This window comes from Prosopis cineraria, unplaced genomic scaffold (genome assembly GCF_029017545.1).
Source record: "Prosopis cineraria cultivar Desert tree isolate PC_DT_omini unplaced genomic scaffold, ASM2901754v1 PC2, whole genome shotgun sequence".
NCBI classification, from domain to species: domain Eukaryota; kingdom Viridiplantae; phylum Streptophyta; class Magnoliopsida; order Fabales; family Fabaceae; genus Prosopis; species Prosopis cineraria.
The window spans coordinates 36,563,478-36,582,814 of record NW_026555333.1 but is presented as its reverse complement, the minus strand read 5'-3'; the positions used below and the strand labels follow the sequence as shown (position 1 = coordinate 36,582,814).

At 30.7% G+C, this 19,337-nt stretch overlaps 1 protein-coding gene across 6 annotated transcripts; it reads left to right on the top strand.

Moving 5' to 3' along the window:
- The first annotated feature begins 1,641 nt into the window (after positions 1-1,641).
- On the top strand, positions 1,642-7,167 carry LOC129304134 (uncharacterized). 6 transcript variants are annotated; one of them, XR_008591606.1, is made up of 12 exons: positions 1,642-1,986; positions 2,132-2,190; positions 4,416-4,618; positions 4,707-4,971; positions 5,052-5,148; positions 5,233-5,348; positions 5,625-5,749; positions 5,827-5,986; positions 6,079-6,199; positions 6,279-6,451; positions 6,542-6,581; positions 6,703-7,167. XR_008591606.1 is itself a non-coding variant. In XM_054943795.1 (9 exons), the coding sequence occupies exons 3-8, from the start codon at positions 4,592-4,594 to the stop codon at positions 5,968-5,970; spliced, it is 774 nt and encodes a 257-aa protein (XP_054799770.1). In that variant the 5' UTR covers positions 1,642-1,986; positions 2,132-2,190; positions 4,416-4,591; the 3' UTR covers positions 5,971-5,986; positions 6,079-6,200. The 6 variants fall into 6 exon arrangements, 1 of the variants encoding a protein (XP_054799770.1); XR_008591605.1 differs by lacking the exon at positions 6,542-6,581; XR_008591608.1 differs by lacking the exon at positions 6,542-6,581 and having other exon boundaries at positions 6,279-6,463.
- Positions 7,168-19,337: the final 12,170 nt, after the last annotated feature.

The following is a 19,337-nucleotide window of genomic DNA, read 5'->3' as shown; positions in this document are numbered from 1 at the left end:
GTTGCAGTATAGAGGTATTTTGCCGGACTGACTTGTCTATTTTAAGAGCTTAACAAGTATCTTATTTTTTCAATAATGTCATCTGCATTTTTTTCAATTACATTAATTAAAAATATTCGGATACTGAAAAAGCAAGTAAGAATCATTTCAAAACACAATAATTTTTTTTTAAAAAAAACAACGAACATGGTGTCAAGTGTCAACTAAAATTTAAGACATTAAACTGGAATGAATGAACATGAAATTATTCAAAGTAAACAAAATGAATGAATGAATTACAAATAAAAATAATAATAATTAAACCAGAAAGTAAATAGAAGCACGTTAATTGACTGCTTATTAATTGCTCAAACATGGGCCAATTCTAAAAGGTAGAAGCGAATTTTCTGCTAAAGATGTGTAGTAGACTTAAATTTTACGTTAGACTTCATAAAATATTTTTAAACAAAAAAAGATATCTGAAGGGGTCCACAATCTCATACATAGTTCCATTTAAAAATCAAAGTATCTTAGCTTCCTCCTCCACCCCCGCGGGGTCCTGAGGCCTGCACAAACTTTACCTTTTAGTCATTCAAATATTATTTCAATGGAGTATGAATTTTTATGAGAAAATGATAATAAAATTTTTTTAAAATTATATAAATAATAATTTAATTTTTTAAAATATCATAATTTCACATCAACACATTTTAAAGTAAAAAATTATTTTACCTTTATTGAAAATAACAAGTCTCGATCACAACTTTTATTTAATAAATAGTAATTTTTTTTTTGTAAATCGTAAAAGTTGAACAACAAATCATAATTTATTAAATGTAATTTTTATTATTGAAAAAATAGTCTCAATCACTACTTTTATTTGAGGAATAATAATTTTTATTTTGTGAATTGCAAGAGTTGAATAAGAAATCACAACTTCTTAAGTTTAGTTTTTGTTATTGAAAAACACATTCTTAAAATAACAAGTCATAATCACAACTTTTGTTTTAAAACATAATTTTTATTTAAAAATTACAAGAATTAAATAAAAAATCACAACTTATCAAAAGATAAAATGATCTTTTTAATTTAAAATTTATTGACATAGAGATTCCTAAGAACTTCAGTGCAATTAAGTCATTTTAAGAGACTAGACTATCATTTATATAATTTAAAGAAATTTTAGTATTATTTTCCTATTTTGTATTGCTGCAAGGGCGCTAATATTTTTTTTTCATATTGTTCTCAAAAGTAGATATCAAAACTAACAAAAATGGGCTAGGAATTCATAAAAATTATATAAGATATTTATATATTAAATAAAAATATATTGATTTTATTATAATCCATTGAATCATATATATTCGACCGTAATTAATCTAATAAATTTTAAAATGGTTTTCTTCTACTATTTAATGATACAATTTTTTGTCTAACCTTGACTTAGGCCTCCTCATCATAAAGTTAAAATTCATGAGTTAAAATTTGTTTTTATTTTCTTTTTCTTAAATAAACATAATAAAATCTTCAAAAGAAAAATTTGAACTGGTACATGTAAATTTGGTGGAAGCCTAGCTGAACTCATTCCAATGCTAATTAATATAAATAAAGATTTATTATTAGTGTTAGACTGGTAACAGTGCCATATATGTAATGAGGTGAAAGACAAGTCCAAAAGCGGGGAGTTGGGTATAATAACTAAAGTGTAATATTATGCATCAATCTTAAAAAACAAAACAAATCCAGGCAAGCCACTCTGGTCACACGGCTCCTCACTCCTCTTTTAAATCATCAACCCAGAAAAACAAAATAGATCCAAGCAAGCCACTTTGGTCTCACGGCTCCTCACTCATTCTCTTTTAAATGGCTTAGTGAGCAATAACCGGCTGTATCTACAGTACTAGCTCCAAGCTGATGAATTGAGGCTCCTGAGACAGCTTCTCTTTCACATTTCACATGGAGATATTAAAGAAGATACTTTTGTTGATCTTGCCGCCATTTCAGAAGGTCAGTTTCTTTTTCCATCATGCAACAATCTTTCATATTAGGTAATAACCAGACCCATCTGTCGATGCACATCACCTCCCTTTCATCTCTCTTCTCCCACCTCCATTATTCTTCAGTTCATAGCTATGATTTTTGCGTTCCCTAGATTTTCATGTTCTCTTCACAAGGGAATTGGCATGCATCCTTCATCAGCTTCTAAGAAAGGTTAGTGACGAGTTAATTTATTTCTTGAGCTAACAATTACTTCTTAATGAGCTGTTTGAGTTCCATCTCTCATGTTACCATGATTTCTCCTCCCCCTGTTTTCACCGTCATTGTCTTCATATATATAGAGCTTTCTTAGATTTCACCCTCTTGCTGCCTTCATTTTCATGGAGGAAGTCGTGCATGAGCCACAATCATGGCTTATAAGATTGCGTCTATGAAATTGATCTCTTTTTGCTTTTTTTATGTTGCAATAGATTTGATGTTAGGAACTGTCAAGTCTATTTTTTATGAACTCTGTCGCTGTCTATGAATTCTCAAGTTGCTCTATAATGGGGTTTATTTTTTATTTGGTCCCATATGCGTCTACTCTTCATCAAATTGCTCACAATAATTAAATAACCTAGTATATGTTTGTAATAATATGCTGAACATTATTGCTCTCAACCAAGTTGCTCTATTTGATCCCAAATGGGATTTGTTTTTCATTTGGTCCCATATGCGTCTACTCTTCACCAAGTTGCTCTTAATAATTAAATAACCCAGTATATGTTTGTGATGATGTGCTGAACATCATTGCAATAGTTAACCTTCATTTTGGGTTCAGATCCCAATGCATGTCTTATAGATAAGTAAATGATGTTCGGCGTTTATTTTTTGAAGTCGTTTTCATATGTCCTTATAAATAAGTAAATAAAAAAGAAAACACTAAAATTTCTCAAAATTCAACATGGTTGCAGAAAAGGGGGAAAGAGAAACAAAATTCACCTGTTTGTAGAAAAGGGTGAAAGAGAAACAACATCAGTGCATGAAACTGATAAATTAAAACACTCAACATAAATTACAAGCCCTTACACTTCAACTACATGCCAGAAGCATGAATCAGTTTATTCTATGTTGTAATTAGTATTAGCATTATTGAATGAGGATAGTGTTCCTTCAGAAGAGAAAAAGCTCCACTCAAAATCAGATAGAAACCCCCATGCCTCAAAAGTCAAAGCCCACACCACATGCGCAAAAAACTTAATATTTTATCTCTTTCCATTTGTTTCCTCAGTGAAAATTTGTTTTCAATAAAACCTAGAAGAAAACAAACTCACTCATGAAATTGAATGGACAACATAGGGGCTGCTAGTAGAATTGATTATTGATACAAGTTCCTCTTCAAAACATATCACTAATTTGAAATTGTGACTACACAAGTGCAATGGCTTAATATGGACATTTGTACAAAAAAAAAAATGCAACAGTTAGCATCAAATGAAAATGAGGTCTGAAACTTAGAACTTACACCATGTTCCTTTTTTCATTAGCAATCTTAAAACACTTGAGTTAAACCATAATATCAGCAACCATTGGTCTCAAATGACAGAAAACTACCATTGGCCTCAAATGAAAATGAGGACTGAAACTTAGATCTTGAAACTTGCAATTTATTGCACCATGTTCCATTTTTCATTAGCAATCTTGAAACATTTGAATTATCAAGCTGAATGACATTTTTTTAAAAAAAAAAAACCTTAACCCATTGCTGCAATTTAGTTGTGAAGAATCACATGAATCATGAGGACCTGTTAGTGAATTAGTCATGAATGATGGTTGTTAATATAATGTAACCTTTTATTTCTTTCGGTCTGCATAATATACAGTGGAATTGCTATCACGCAAATTTTTATAGTCATGGGTCATCATGTACAAGACACTCAAAAAGCTTTACTTTCGTGATTTTGTTACCCATAGATCATGAATAATCTATTGATTGATAGATACAAGTCTGGCTAATCACTGCATTGATAAAGGTTCCTTATTTATTAATTTTGATCGGACATGTTTTGGAAGTCATAGGTATAGAAGAACTCTTCGAGCATTGTGCAATGACCCATGAAACTGACTTGCGCTTTTTTATCAAGAAACATACCTTATATAATAGTATGATAGGATGTAAGACATTAAGGTTACATAGTTTATCTATCAGTTACTTGCTATATTACACATTAGTTTTTTCCTTTACACTAAAGTCTTTTACTTTTAGTTCTTAAAAAACTGTCACTGTGTTTATTACTTACTTCCACTGACACTATCAATGCGCACGCCATCACATGATCACTTGCTAACATCACTGTTGTGCATCTACTTATTCCCACCAATTTCATTTGGAGCTGTGCATCTACTTATCCTTAGCATCTGATTTCATTTTAAATCACAACCATGTCCTTACAAACCAGAAAATTTCTACTTCTTCATTGTGCAATGAGCTCATCTTCAACACTTGATATGCCACCAAGAAAGCATCAATTGGTCAAAGAACTTCATGTAGCCAGGGAGACATGGTCTATTGTTATAATAGTTGTCAAGAAATGGAACATGACTCCCAAAAAACAAGCCTTCAGAGGTGTTCTACATGAGCATGCTTCTCATTAGTGAGGAGGTATTACACTTCCTATCTACTTATATAATAAAGCATTACAAATAACATTCACCCTATTATACTCATATTCTTTTTGTTAATTTTGTAGGGTGAAAGGATACAAGCAATTGTTACACAAAAACATATCTTGGATCGTTACAGAGACAATTCTACAGAGGGAAGTATTGTGTTCATTGCTAATTTTAATGTGGTCGAGAATAACCAATATAAAGCAACTAATCACCCTTATGAGATCATGTTCAATACAAACACATTTTTGGATGAAGAAAAGGCAGACATACTATGGAACTCTTTTAGTTTTATGCCTATCAATGTCATCCTTGAGCAGAAGGTTGCACCTGAATATGTGATTGGTAAATAAAATAAACCATATGTATTTTTTTGAAATCAACAAAAAGAAGATGTATGTGACTTCTTCTGTGCCATTTCATAGATGTTATTGGGATGCTGAAGTCTATAGGAAAGCTAGAGGAGTACAAGACTACAAATGGATCCCAAAACAAACTCACGTTCACACTATCTGACAAATAGTAGCCAATTTATTTTACTTCTTTTGCCTATGATATTCCAGAGAACATGAAAAGCTGTTGCTAACTTTTTTTTGGGAACAACAGTGGTGTGTGCATGCTTCTTGGAGATTGTGCTTCAAGTACTTATTATAGCTACCTTGACAATACCAAGTTCCCTCTAGTGTTTGTTATTCATCTTTGCCGACTTAATATTGAGAAAGGTAAGGAGATCTTGAGGCCACTGTTCTGTTACAAATTTTGTTTCCATGAGACTAAATGTTACTTCATCTATCAATAAGATTTTATATCTTGAGGACAGTAACTGACTTTACTGTGTAGAGGAGGTCTAGGTTACTTCATCTTTTAATGCAAAAAAGGTTTGGTTGAATCCAAATATCAAGGAAGTGAATGATTTGGCAGATAGGTTTGTCTAAATGTTGTCATTAATCAAATATGCTACACCCACTATCATCTCACCCTATTTTTTCATTTTGCAGTGCCATGGAAAACTCCTCACCAAACAACCGATGTTGGGCCAACTCAAACTATTCAAGTTTCTATGGGGTCAATGCTGAGATCTACCAAGAAGATATTGATTGCTGATATCCCAAAAATGGAAGTGGTGAGATGAAAGAGTTTATGAATTCTCCATCATAAAAGTTGAATGTCAGCTTACATTAAATCTTTTATTATTGCCAGGGTAAGCCATTCATCATTGAATGCATAATGAAAAAATTGGAGACCGGTCTAGGTTGGAAATATGAGGGCTGCATCGGTGTGGAAGCAAGCACAGACCCAACTTTGAAGGTGTTATGGTCTGCCCTACATGCCCTGACAATATGAGTCAAATTGAATTCAAGTATTGCTCCCTTACTTTGCTTACCGATTGTCGCTTTAGGATCACATTTTATTCTGTGTTGTTGACTAACATGTTATCAACTTTCCAATTAGGCTCAAAGCAAACTATATTGTATTTGATAACGCTGGAAAGACCTCTATTGTATTTTTTGACAAGCATGCTTATGAGTTCACTCTAAAGACTGCTACTGAGATAAAAGAGCAATTGAAAAATGTATGTCCTAAATTTCAACTCACACTATTCTCCTTACAAAAAGATTTCATATATTGATGTGCTTATTCTATTATGCTAGGAAAAACGTTCTTATGCCTTTCCAGACAACTTTGAAGAATTGTTAGGGAAAAAATGATGTTGAAGGTAAAGATTACAAAATTCAATATGGAACATCCTAACTCCAGCATTGGTGTTATCCAATACTCAAAATGTCAATACCTTATTGAGGAATTCAATCAGGCTCCGATACAGGTGAACCAATTGGTACATGTTTTTTAAAAAGTCTATTAAATAACAACAACCTTTTCTGACTGAATCTATATTTTATATTCCAAAAATAAGGGTGATAGCAGTTCAGGCCATTCTGCCACAATCTCACAGGGTACTACAATTGAAGTTACAGTGCATGAAGTACCATGAAACCATAGCCTATATGTTTGTGTCATTAAACCATAACCTACATAATAAAATAAGTAACCTATTTGTTTGTGTCATTAATGTAGGAGGATCAAACATCAACAGAAGATTTGGTTAGTTCATCTTTTTCTCAAGTTGTAGCAGAAATGTCTCAGGACCAAGGGCTAGATGAAATGACCATAACTCAGATGATGGCACCTCCAATGCCAAGAGGAAAGAGGAAGCAAAATTTGAAGAAAAATTCTGAAGTCCAGTATAGTGATGACCAAGCTCAACTATCTGCTCATGCCATGAGCCATAACAAGGCTGTCAAAGTTATTAAACAAGAAAAACCTCAGGCAATTTTATGAACCTTAAGTGAAGGATTGATGTTCTTTTTATTTGCTTTGTGTTCTTTTTTGGTTGTGCTTTGTCGGCACAAATTATCGTTTCTTGGATCATCGAAGACTAAGAGAGCTATTATGTTGCTTCTCCACTTTTGAAGTTTTTGGACAAGAACTTAAAATGTGTTTTGATACATCAATGGCATTTATTTCCAGATTTTATACCCATTCAGAATCTCCTTATTGTTCCACTACCTACATAATTATTTAACACATGCCCAATAATGATACATACCTTAGAATTATGAGGTGTTTTAAGTTCTTACACGAGTTTGGAATTCCTTTGATTGCACCTAACTTGGATAAATGATACACACCTTTGATTGCATCTTCGTCTCAAAGTCATTCCCTTCATGTAAGTCCTTAGCTTATAATTAAAAAAGCAAGTAAATTTGTGCAAGAAGCTACCCATATGATTTTATTTGGCATACTAAAAGACAAGACACGCCAGCTGTCTTTATCCCATGTCAGTAAATTAATGTAAATAAAGTTATTATTAATAAATTAACACACCAGCAAAGTCTTTAGGTGCTCTTAATCTCTTCCACACAACTTGACTATATATATATATATATATATATTGATAAGAAACACAAGGGGACCAAAAAGAGATTGTGCATGGCCTATAGGTCCATGTCTATGAATTTGATGTCTTCTTTATTTTTTATATTGCAAAAGGTTTTAAATTAGGAACTCTCAAGTCAAAAGTGAACCAAGTTGCTCTATTTGATCCCAGCGGGTTCACATCCAAATGCAAGGTCCTTAAAAAAATAGAAATCAGTCTAGAGTCTCCTCATTTATACACTTGCTTGGAAAAAAAATAATTATAATATAAAGTCTCTAAAACTTTCAATAAAACTTTTGATATAAATATGACACTCATATTGTTGAAACGAAGGACTTATGGAATATAGGTTTTGCTTGATGATTATTAGCAAGCATATACTTATATGTACATTCACCAAAATTGTTTATGTTGCTATCAAATTTTTCTAGCTGATGAAAAGCATTCTAAACTTCATATATAAATGCTGATATCTATTATACTTTCATATTTTGCAATGGTCTCATTGTCTTCTCTGATTTTGGACTTAGTTATCAAATAATTTGATACATAATTGAGATGCAAGTCGTATCACTTATTGATATACCTTCAAATAAACCATAGCTTCTCAAGAATTACATGACCCGCTATGGTAAGGAAGTCGAGGAAGTTTGTGAAGAAAATTACACTATAGAATATCAGACAAAATGAACCTTTAAAAAATCCATCAACTTGGCTGACAAAAGGGAAAATGTAAATCTAGAAATAGCTCAAATAACATAGATAAACCATACAAAGTTTTAAAAACTCACTACTACTAAAATGAGTATAAATGACGGGCCTTATTGGATGATTGTAATTATATATGTCCAGTAATTTATAATGTTAGATAGTTTAATAAGTAACCGTTCACTATATTCAATATATTAAATTGTTATTTAAAAAACCATTCAATATGTGTTTGAATTTTATAATTTAAAAAAAATTTACATTTATTGGAAGGTTATTTATAATAACCATCCAATAATGTGAAGTATATTGGACAGTTAAAAATATAACCGTCCAATATGCTCATTATACTAGCCCTCCACCCCTAAAATTTTGAATCAATCTTAGTGTCCTTAAAATATGTTCCTGCATGCGATGCCTCCCCCCCCCCCAAAAGATTAGATTTGTTCATCGGACCTCTTCTCTCCACACACCTCGCTTCTCTTGCTCTACCACTGACGAACGCTCTTCCTCCCCCTCACCCTTGTCTCTCCTCAGGTGCGTCATTCTGTAAGTGTTTGCGTTTTCTCTTCTTATTTTTTCTGAATCTCTTGCTCTATGAAATGATTTAACTTTTGGTTTTTGTATTTGATTATTGTATGGATTACATTGGGCATGTTTGATTCTTGATTAGGCTTTGGTCTGTTAGATTAGATTATATTAATTTTGTGTTATTATTGTCACACACAAGTGTTTGATGAAATGCTTTAAAGAAAAAAATAACCTTTGACAAAAGCTCACATGAAATCACTACTAGAAAAAAAATAAATTTGTGACGAATATATAGTGACAGATTGAAATTCATCACTATATATAACAATTAGCGATGGAATAGTGATAGAAGTAAAAATCCATCACTACTTTATCAAAAAATATAAATTTTGTGAAAGATTGGATTTTGTCACTAATTTCCATCACTAATTATAGTATTTTAATGATGGAAATTATTGACGGAATCTAATCTTTTACAGAAATTGGATATTTTGATGAAGTAGTGATGGATTTTCACTTCCATCACTAGTAAATACTACGACTAGTAACGGATTTGTGACAACCGCGATATATCATTGTTTTATCAAAAATTTTAAATGTAGTAACAAAATATCTTTCACTAATATCCATTTCCTAAAATGTAATAATTCATTTGTGAAAGTCCAAATTATATCATTAAGCTTTGGAATTGTGAAATCTATTCTATTTCAACAAAAATGGATTTTGAAATTTAATTTGTTATTGGATGCATAATATAATTTTGTTTTTGTTGGTGCACATTAATTTGTAAATATTTTATCATTTGATAATTCAATACATATATTTTGTTAATAATATAGGGTTAAAGGAAGTTTTCCATTAGAAAATTTTATTTCACTAAACTGTAATATTGGTAACCTTTTAATAGTTTCATTTTTCTGTAAAAGTTATATTATAAATATTTTATATCATTAGTATATATACAAATTATATATTATTCATTAAATTTAAAACTTATATATGTGTGTATTCAAATATATGTATTTTTATTTTGAAATATGTGTATTAAGTATCAATAGTTCAAAAAACATTGAATATATTTTTTCCATTAAAAGGTATAAGATATTTTTAACCAAATATTACCTTTTAATGAAATAGTTAATTATCTGTAAACTAACATCATATTTTTATACTCACTCTTATTTAATAGATGTTTCATTAAAAATATATATATATAATAATTTATTTATTAAGGATGTTTTTGAAGAAAAAAACACATTAATTAAACTTTAAAACATTAAAAAGGTCTTACATTTTTTGATTGAAGTATTTCATTTATAATTAATTAAATTACTAATTATATGATTGAAAAATAAAAACAATGAATAAAAATAATCATATGAAATAAAAAATCTTGTTTTTAATTTTTTTAAAGATTAAAAGTTTAATCAGTTTTTTATAGTCAATCTTAATTGGCAAAACAAGGAGGCTTTACGGTGCAACAAACTCAAGGTCTCAGGTTCGATCGTGTAGGGGTAAACGTTTCTTCAAATTCAAAATGCAGAAGGTAATGTGAATTGCAAGGAAATAGTGGCACGTGAATGATGTGATGGTTAGGATTGGAAGGTGAGGAGGCGCTTGGTGCCTTTAAAAGTGGGGTATATTTATTTTAATAATAAAATTAATTAATTAAATAATAGTGATTGATTTATTTATTTTAGTGACAGGTGATATCTCTCACAAAATTAGTGATAGGTATATTTCTGCCACATAGATTAGTGACACTGTATTTCTGATGAATTTAATGATAAAAATTTTTGTCACTAAATTAAAAATTAGTGACGGATTTTGTCTATTTATTGACAGATTTGTTTGTCACTAATATCAATTTTTCTAATAGTAAATTTAAGTTATGAAATAACTTGAAAATGCATGTTAGACCAATAATATATGATTAGATAAGAGCTATATTTAGATTTTATTTTTGTGTATTTTTTGGAACAATATTTAACTAGTTTGATTGAAAATTTTTTAGCGTTTGATTATTTGATTGATGACTGAGTAATATATAAAATTTTATAGTGATTGGAATTGTGTGTGAGTACTTTTAACTTATCCAAAATTATTACTTATGTGTAATTTTTAACTTTAAATAGCATATTATATTGTTGTTTTTGATGATGATGATGATGATGATGATGATGTGGTGGGTAAAGGTGCAAATTTAGCCATATACTATTTTTCGAAGAGTGTAACACTTGCCCCAAGTGTTAACAAAACACACTACAACCAAATAATCTAAGTGTGATTAAGGAGTTAATTTTAAAATGAACTTAGAAAACAAACCATTTAAGTTGACAAATAATCTATACAATAGCAAAGCAAACATTTAAAATCTCTTAAAAAAGTTTGAAGGATTACTATATAGTATAAAAGCAAATTGGACAAATAGGGATAATTAGTTGATATCATGCCAGCCCTCCCAAGCAGAATTTCAGGAGGTGTTGATTTACCATTGGCTTTCGATTGAAGTGATCTCAAAGCTCACATATCACTTTTAATGAGTACTAATAGTGTTATAAATTTCACAAAGATCCAACGGATAGATTAAAATTTGGACATGTTACAAGTTAGGCATTTTTTGTTGTCATGACAGCACATTCGAACCAACTTATAGAGTGCATCATTTCGTCATCCAACCTCAGATCAGAGAAATTCTAGAGCCTGCACGTCACATTTAAAGAGTATTACAAATGTATCAATTTTCAAAAATATCCAACAGTCATATTAACATTCGTGCGCATCCCAAATTTAGAAATTGTTGCTGTCATAACAGCATTGACAGGACAGCATCTCTAAACCAACTTTCAGAGCCTTTCATTTCTTTGTTCAATATCTGATTGAGGTGATTCCAAATCTCACATGAAAATTATAAAAGATTTTACTTATGACTCAAATGTCAAGAAAATCTAACGGTCGAATTGAAATTTGGACACCCGAATGCAAAAGTACAGCTTCTTGGTAAAAATCATTTTTAAAATTGTTCAAGTCTCATCCTAAGGGTAACAAACTTGTGGGAAAATTTTAGACACATCAAATAAGACTAAGAATACCTAATAAAATATTCAAATGATAGAAAAATCCTTATATAAAAAATTAACCACCCTGGTGTCATTTTTCAAAATGAATCCTAAGCCACTAAAATACATAAATCACATAAGAGTGGTTAAAAACCAATTCAAACACCATATATTCATATAAATACATGTGCTAAATATTTTTACTTGACTCAGAGATCCCTATGGGCCCAATGCATCCACTCTCTCTATCCAAGGTGTATATTTTCCCCTTGCACACCATTCACAATGCAACCACTTTGTATTTGCTTATAGAATCACATATGTTCATATACATACCAAAATAAACATTTATTTGTAGTAGAAACTTGATCTACTAAATGAATTCATCAAAGCTGTACACCATAACCAAGTTTCCTAACCACAAGTTTACAAGCAAGCAAAAATTACACAGGCACACAATCCACACATATTCACATATATGTATAGTCAAATCCTACTAGTACCCTAACCTAAATACATTACAATATACTTGCTCAAAAGAAAGGGGTTGCAATTATTTACAAATTACAAGCAAACCCCTAGCTTGGCTCTTTTTCCTATCTACTACTGGATCCTTTACTTAGACCTGTAAATATTATAGAGAAAGGGGTGAGATAACCACAGTCTTAGCAACAGAGAAATCAATTTTCTTATTATATGAAAAGGTATAGTCAAGTAAATAAATAATAGATTCAAAATAACATATAATTAACCAATTAAAATTCTTGAATGCATGAGATAGGCTGATATGGCCTTTCTTGACCAACAGAATGCCCCCTGGCACTCCTTGGCTTGTAGGTAAACCTTATACCCACTGTACCTCTATAGGCACAAAATATAAACCAAGGCATGATCTGATCCATCGAACCACCTGTGTCCCTTTGACATGAATCTTGAGCAATCAAAGCTAACTCCCTCCCAAAGCTAGCCTGACTTACTCTCCATGTAAGGGCTACCTTAGCTTAGGCACTTAACCTCACACTTCATATGCCAAATTTCCTCCCCTACTGAGAGATGTCGAATACTCAATCTACTAACCACTTTAATGTGTTGAACCTATAATACGAAAGGCAACATTGAGTACTGATAGTGAGCCCTAGAATATCACAATACCATATCTCCCCATTGGTGAACTCCCACCAAGATCATGCCTCCTACTATTTTCTACTTTTTTCGAGTATTTACCACTTCAATACTCTAAGGTAGTATAATGATCATAATTCATCCCTTAAGCAGTTCCTTAGTCTAACTAAAGTACCAAACCTAGTTATACTCCTTAAGTGCAATTCCTCTTTTTTATGATCACAATGCATGCTAATAATCTTATTTTCATAAATAACATTATTATTAAATAGATAGTAAACATATATACATTATTATTAAAGTAATACACCATAAACACTTCTAAAACACATTTTATTTTCATTCAATTGTTTAAAACATGTAATGCATGCTAGATAATATTATTTACTCAAAAATAGTTAAACGAAGCAATAAAAAATATAAATTCTCCTATTACCTCAATCCTTTTATACCAAAGAGTTTTTCCTTATTGAAAAATAAGACTTGGCTTGCCCTTTAACTTCTAAACAAATTTCACCAACAATTCCTACAATATATAAGTGATCTACATCACTTATCATCAAAAATAGCATAAATGAAGACTATAACTCATACCACACAACTTAAGTCAATAAGTCATAATCAATTCCAATGATCTAAATATTAAATCAATCATTCACATAATACTATTTAACCACTAAAACTGTTTATTAGCCATTACTAGGCTAATTTTCAAGCTATATAATTTTTAATCAACCAAAAACCTTCACTTAGTGTTACCAACTTTTATAATTAGCCCTTATAATGAAAATCAAAACTTAATTTAAATCTCATTGGATTCAAATAGCATAATTATAACTAAATCAATATACTTAAACTATTAAAGAGTAAAACCTAATCCCTTGGGGTTTGATTTTTGCCCTAAAACTTTCTTTTTCATCCAATTGCCTACTCAAAACATTAGAGCACCATATAGAAACTCAAAACATCTTCCCTAAGACCTAAAGAAATCAAAGCTTACAAGAATAAAGGCTTTGGGATGAAAATTCAGAATTTATCTCTTCCAAAAATTCAAGAAAACCAAAAGGGAAGGAAGAAGATTAAAGTAAAGAGTTTACCTATCATGTAGCTAGCTCATAACAACCACAAAATCTCTCGAATTCGAGCCTTAGCTCCCTCTCTTCCTCCTCTCTTCCTCTCACTCTCTCGTTTCTTTCTTTGCTCTTGCATTTTGTTTCCTTTTCTTGTTTTCTTTATTTTCATTTATGCGAGCATTTGCTCTTTAAAAAACTAAACGTAGCAATTGAGGAAAAATTATAAGGAAGGCCCTAATATTTTTTGTAATAGTACAAAAGTCCAGGTCAACTTTGGTAATTTTTTCATAGTTAAAAATAAAATAAAACCAAACTTTTACTTAGTAAAATTCAAACTCTAGACCTCTATTAAATTATTCTTAATTTTAATTTAATTATAGATATTTTATTTTAAATAAATTTAGGTTTTAAAATTTTTGAGATATTACAAAGAGCATCTGGTAGCCTACACTATCAAATAGTGTAAAATAAATTATGAACTTTTAAAAATGGAGCATCTAGTAACCTGTTGTTAACTTGGGCTAATAGACGTTATGTGGGGCCCACAATGACACGTGGCACGACATGAGCATGACATATTGGCATGATAAATGTACAAATTTAGCTATGAACTATTTTTCAAGAAGCACTGGGTAGCCTCTACTATAAAAAAAAGGACCATCTAACACATTCCTCTCAATTTTGACCAAACACTATTTATTTTTATACTTATGTGGCCCACACAGCATCAATCTCTTCAATTTTCTTACCTTTGTTCTCAATCTCAACTCGAGAAGAATAGGTTTAATGAATTTTTATCTTAAAAAACTCACGAAGACGACACTAACAAAGTAAAAGAAATAATTCATGACTAAATTAAGCTAAAATAAGCTAAAATCAAGCTTCTCCCATGTGTAGTAAAATCATGCTTTTACTTCATTGGAATCATCGTTGTAACTATCTTCAGATAAGAATTCTTTGAACCCCTTCTTCTTGAGCTGATATTGAGAATGAAGGCAAGAAGACTGGAGAGATTCATGCATTGTGGGCCTTATAAGTATGAAAATAAATGGTGTTTGATTAAAATTAAGGGAAAGGTATTGGATGGTCCATTTTTTATAGTAAAAGCTACCTAGTGTTTCTAAAAAAATAGTTTATAACTAAACTTGCTACCTTATCCTAATATGATTGAAATGAGGGGAAAATGTCTAGGAAAAATTATCATGTTGACATGTCGTGCTCATGTCATGCCACATGTCATCATATGCCCCACATAACGTCTGTCAGATGAAGTTAATGGCGGGTTACCAGATGCTTCATTTTTAAAAGTTCGTGATTTATTTCATACCACTTGATAGTTTAGGCTACCATATGCTCTTAGAAAAATAGTTTATCACTAAACTTGCTACCTTATCCTAATATGATTGAAATGAGGGCAAAATATCTATGAAAATTTCATTTTTATGCCATTATATTATAGAATTTTCATTCAAAATTACTAGTTTGGCATTTTAAGAGTCCTTTTGTTTAAGCTTTTTTTTAAAAAAAATTAAAAGGCAATTTTTTATACAAGAAAATTTTTTTATTTGTTTTGAATAGGCTTGAAAAATTTCAATGAAAGAAACTTTTATAAATTAATGATATATAATTTTTTTAACAATCCAGCCTATATATTAATGTTAATATTGAAATATATATATTTTACTTATTATTATAAGTAAAAAATTATTTTTTATGATTGTAACCAACATAAAATAATTTTTAATTTTTTTAAAATCTCTACAAAATAAATCACTTTTTATAAAATCTCTAAAGTATTTAAAAATTATTTTTTTAATCCTAAACACAAGGGCCCTAATGTTATTTGGATTGTGTGTGTGTGTGTGTGTGAGTGTGTGTGTGTGTGTGTTCAAATAAAATGCCTAAAGAAATCATGAAAATAAATGTTATAAATTATTTATACCTATAAATAAAAGAATTCACTTGTTGGCAAGTTTTCACATAAGATAAAATACTTACAATTAGTTTAATATATTTGTAAGAATTATCTTAAATTTAATTAGCTTAAAGAGGGATGGGTGGTGTGTGTAAGCATGTGGCTCATGATTGATTGAGTTAATAATTAATTTATTTATTAAACTAACTCTTTCAATATAATTGAGTCACTAATATCACTTCCCTCAACAATTCTTGTTAGATTGAGAGAAATCATGGATAAGAAATGGATGTCTACGAATAGAGTAATAAAAGAATATGTGGATGGGGTAAAAGAGTTCATTAGATTTGTACTAAAGCATGAGGCAAATCATAATAGCATTGTATGCCTTTATGTAAAGTATGGCCTATTGAAGCGGTTTAGTGTGAGCGAGTTGGAAGACCATTTAGTATGCTTTAGAATTGATCATACTTAAACATGTTGGTATAAGCATGGTGAGTTGAGAGATACAACTAATAGAAGTTGTGGGTATAGTAGTATGTATGTGTCACATGATTTTGAACCAATTATAGACGAGGATGATCGTGTTGAAGAGATGGCAAATGTTGTTGAAGAAGAACTTTGAGATTGTTCAAAAATGCTTGAAATGTTGAGAAATGATGCAGGGACACTTTCATATATCGATTGCACAAAATTTTCAAAATTGACCATTTTGTTGAGATTATTCAACTTGAAAGTGAGAGGTGGGTTAACTGATATGATCTTCACAAAATTCCTTTCACTTATTCATGAAATGCTATTGAAGGGTAATAAGCTTCCAACTCGAACATATGATGCAAAAATAGGAGTTGCAATCTGTAGGTATGAGTTATGAGAAGATACATGCTTGTCTTAATAATTGTACTTTATTTAGGAATGAATATGCATCATTAATTGAGTGTCCTAAATGTAATGCATCACATTATAAAGATAATTAAAAGAGTTTAGAGAAGGTGGTATGGTACTTTCTTATAGTGCCTAAGTTTAAACGCTTATACAGCAGTATAGTAGATTCAAAAATTTTGACATGGCATGTAAATGAGAGGATTAGAGATGATATGTTAAGACATCTTACTGACTCTACTCAATGGAAAAAGATCAATCGAGAGCATCCAAACTTTGCAAAAGATTTTAGAAACCTATGACTCACACTAGCTATCGATAGAATGAATTCACATGACATGCAAAGTAGTACCTATAGTACATGGCCAATAATATTAATCATTTATAACCTACCTCTATGGTTATACATGAAGCACAAGTATTTGATGATCTTCATATTAATTTTTGGGCCAAAAAAATGAAAAAAATGATATATACATATACTTGGCTCCTCTAATTGAAGATTTAGTGTTGAAGTGTATGATGCATATAGAAAGGAAACATTCAATTTGAAAGCCATGTTGTTTGGTACAATCAATGACTTTTTAACATACAGTAATTTGTCTGGCTATAGTATCAAAAGGAAACTTAGATGTCCTATTTATGAAGATAGCATATAGTCAGTGAGACTAGAACATGGTATGAAGAATGTCTAGATGGGACATCAAAGATGGTTGCCTCAACAATATTATTATTGAAGGTTAAGAAAATATTTTGATGGTAATCCAGAAGAAGGTGGGTTACCTCTATTTTTATCCAGTGATTAGCTATTTGAAAAGGTCTAGGATTTGGGTTGATTCTTAAACCTATTGATGCCAACTACCCACTGGCCATCCCTACTTTATAAGCATTCACTGTTAAAGAAGCAAGTAGCAAGTTTATTGCATAACCCTAGGTTTGCTTCTGTTTAGAAGATGAAGCACAAAATTGAGAACAGGCATATGCTAGTTGTCTATTTATTTATGTTTCTTATATTGGTCTCTAATTATATAATTGGTGAACAATCTAAAGGGAAGGGCATCACCAGACAATTGGATCAATTATCCAAGGTTGAGAAGTAGTGCCAAACCAACGACCAAAAACCTACTAGAGTGCACTTAAGGCATATGTAAAATTGCTTGCTGATTCTACGTACTTGTCAGCTTTAACCAAACCATGTATGGCAGAGAAAAATACGATACGATTAGGGTCGAAATGGTCAACAAAGTCCTCAAATACGTTCGATCAGCCAAAATATGTTCCATTTTTATATGAGGTACACATTGTTTACATAATGTTATACTATATTTTAAACTTAATATAATTTGTTTATTTTTTTATTTAGGTACCTGTATGAAAATTTTATCATCCTTAATGATCTTGTGTCAAAGTTTGTCTTTGTCTATCTGCATAATGTCTTCACTCATCATGATATCACTATCAAGGTATGGCACAGCCAAGTTCAAATATTAGCAAGCTACTTTGAAGCAAACAACCTACTGTCAGGACGTTATTTCTAATACCCTATGCAGGTACTATAATATTTTATGGTGTACCAGAATTCATTTATTATACAGACAAATTTAGGGATGGATCTATATGGGGCAAGGGGTCCTTCCCCCCCTAATATCTAATTTTTTAAAAAAAATTAGTAGTTTTTAGATGTAAAAAAATTAGAAAATATTTTAGCCCCCTAAGATATGTTCTACAAATGGGATTCATAGTTTATCTATTAGACAAAAGCTTAAACAATAAGTTATAACCTAATGGATACTTGTTTTTATCCAAAATGTAAAGCCTTTGTCTCAAAGAAATTATTTTTTGACAGCTTTCAATTTTAGAAAATAAGCAACTTTTTTTAAAAAAAACTTAAACAAAATAATTTTTTTATATCTCCTACCTTGTAGCAATACCTCACAAATGCATAAATTAAACTTTTTTATTTTCATCACTTCAAATCTCCAATGATGAGCCTTAATCTACCACAGCGCCACCCCACTCTAAATCTCCAGAAAAGGTAGCGATAACATGTGGTAGCATCAAAAATTCACTGATTCACAGCAATTTCTTGTCTCCTTCCCTTTTCTTTATTTTCTTCCCCTGGCAACAACAAAGTAGAGCAATGAGCGGCTTCTTGTTCTTGAGCTTCAGTGCTTTTGTGCTTGACCATTTGGCAATTATTTGTAAGTTACAATTACCCATTAGAGTTTTCCTTTTTTTTCTTTTACACATTACACTCATGCCCCTTTGTTTTGTGTGACAAGGAAATTTCATTATGTGGAAGAAAATTGTACGGAAAACAAAGAGGGTGCAAAATTACATCAAGGACTTCTAACTAGAGTAAGCATTAATGGTATGATTAACTAAGACTCTAATGTCTAATTGTACAATTTTTTTTACTTTACTTTGTATCGTCTATTATTTGTTGTGTAAATTTATCTTAATAATATGTTTAAATGTATTGT

Coding starts and splice junctions, on each gene's coding strand:
- LOC129304134 (XM_054943795.1), top strand. CDS start 4,592: ATGAGCATGCTTCTCATTAGTGAGGAG. Junction 4,972..5,051: donor TGCACCTGAATATGTGATTG/GTAAATAAAATA, acceptor GCCATTTCATAG/ATGTTATTGGGATGCTGAAG. Junction 5,349..5,624: donor CCGACTTAATATTGAGAAAG/GTAAGGAGATCT, acceptor TTCATTTTGCAG/TGCCATGGAAAACTCCTCAC.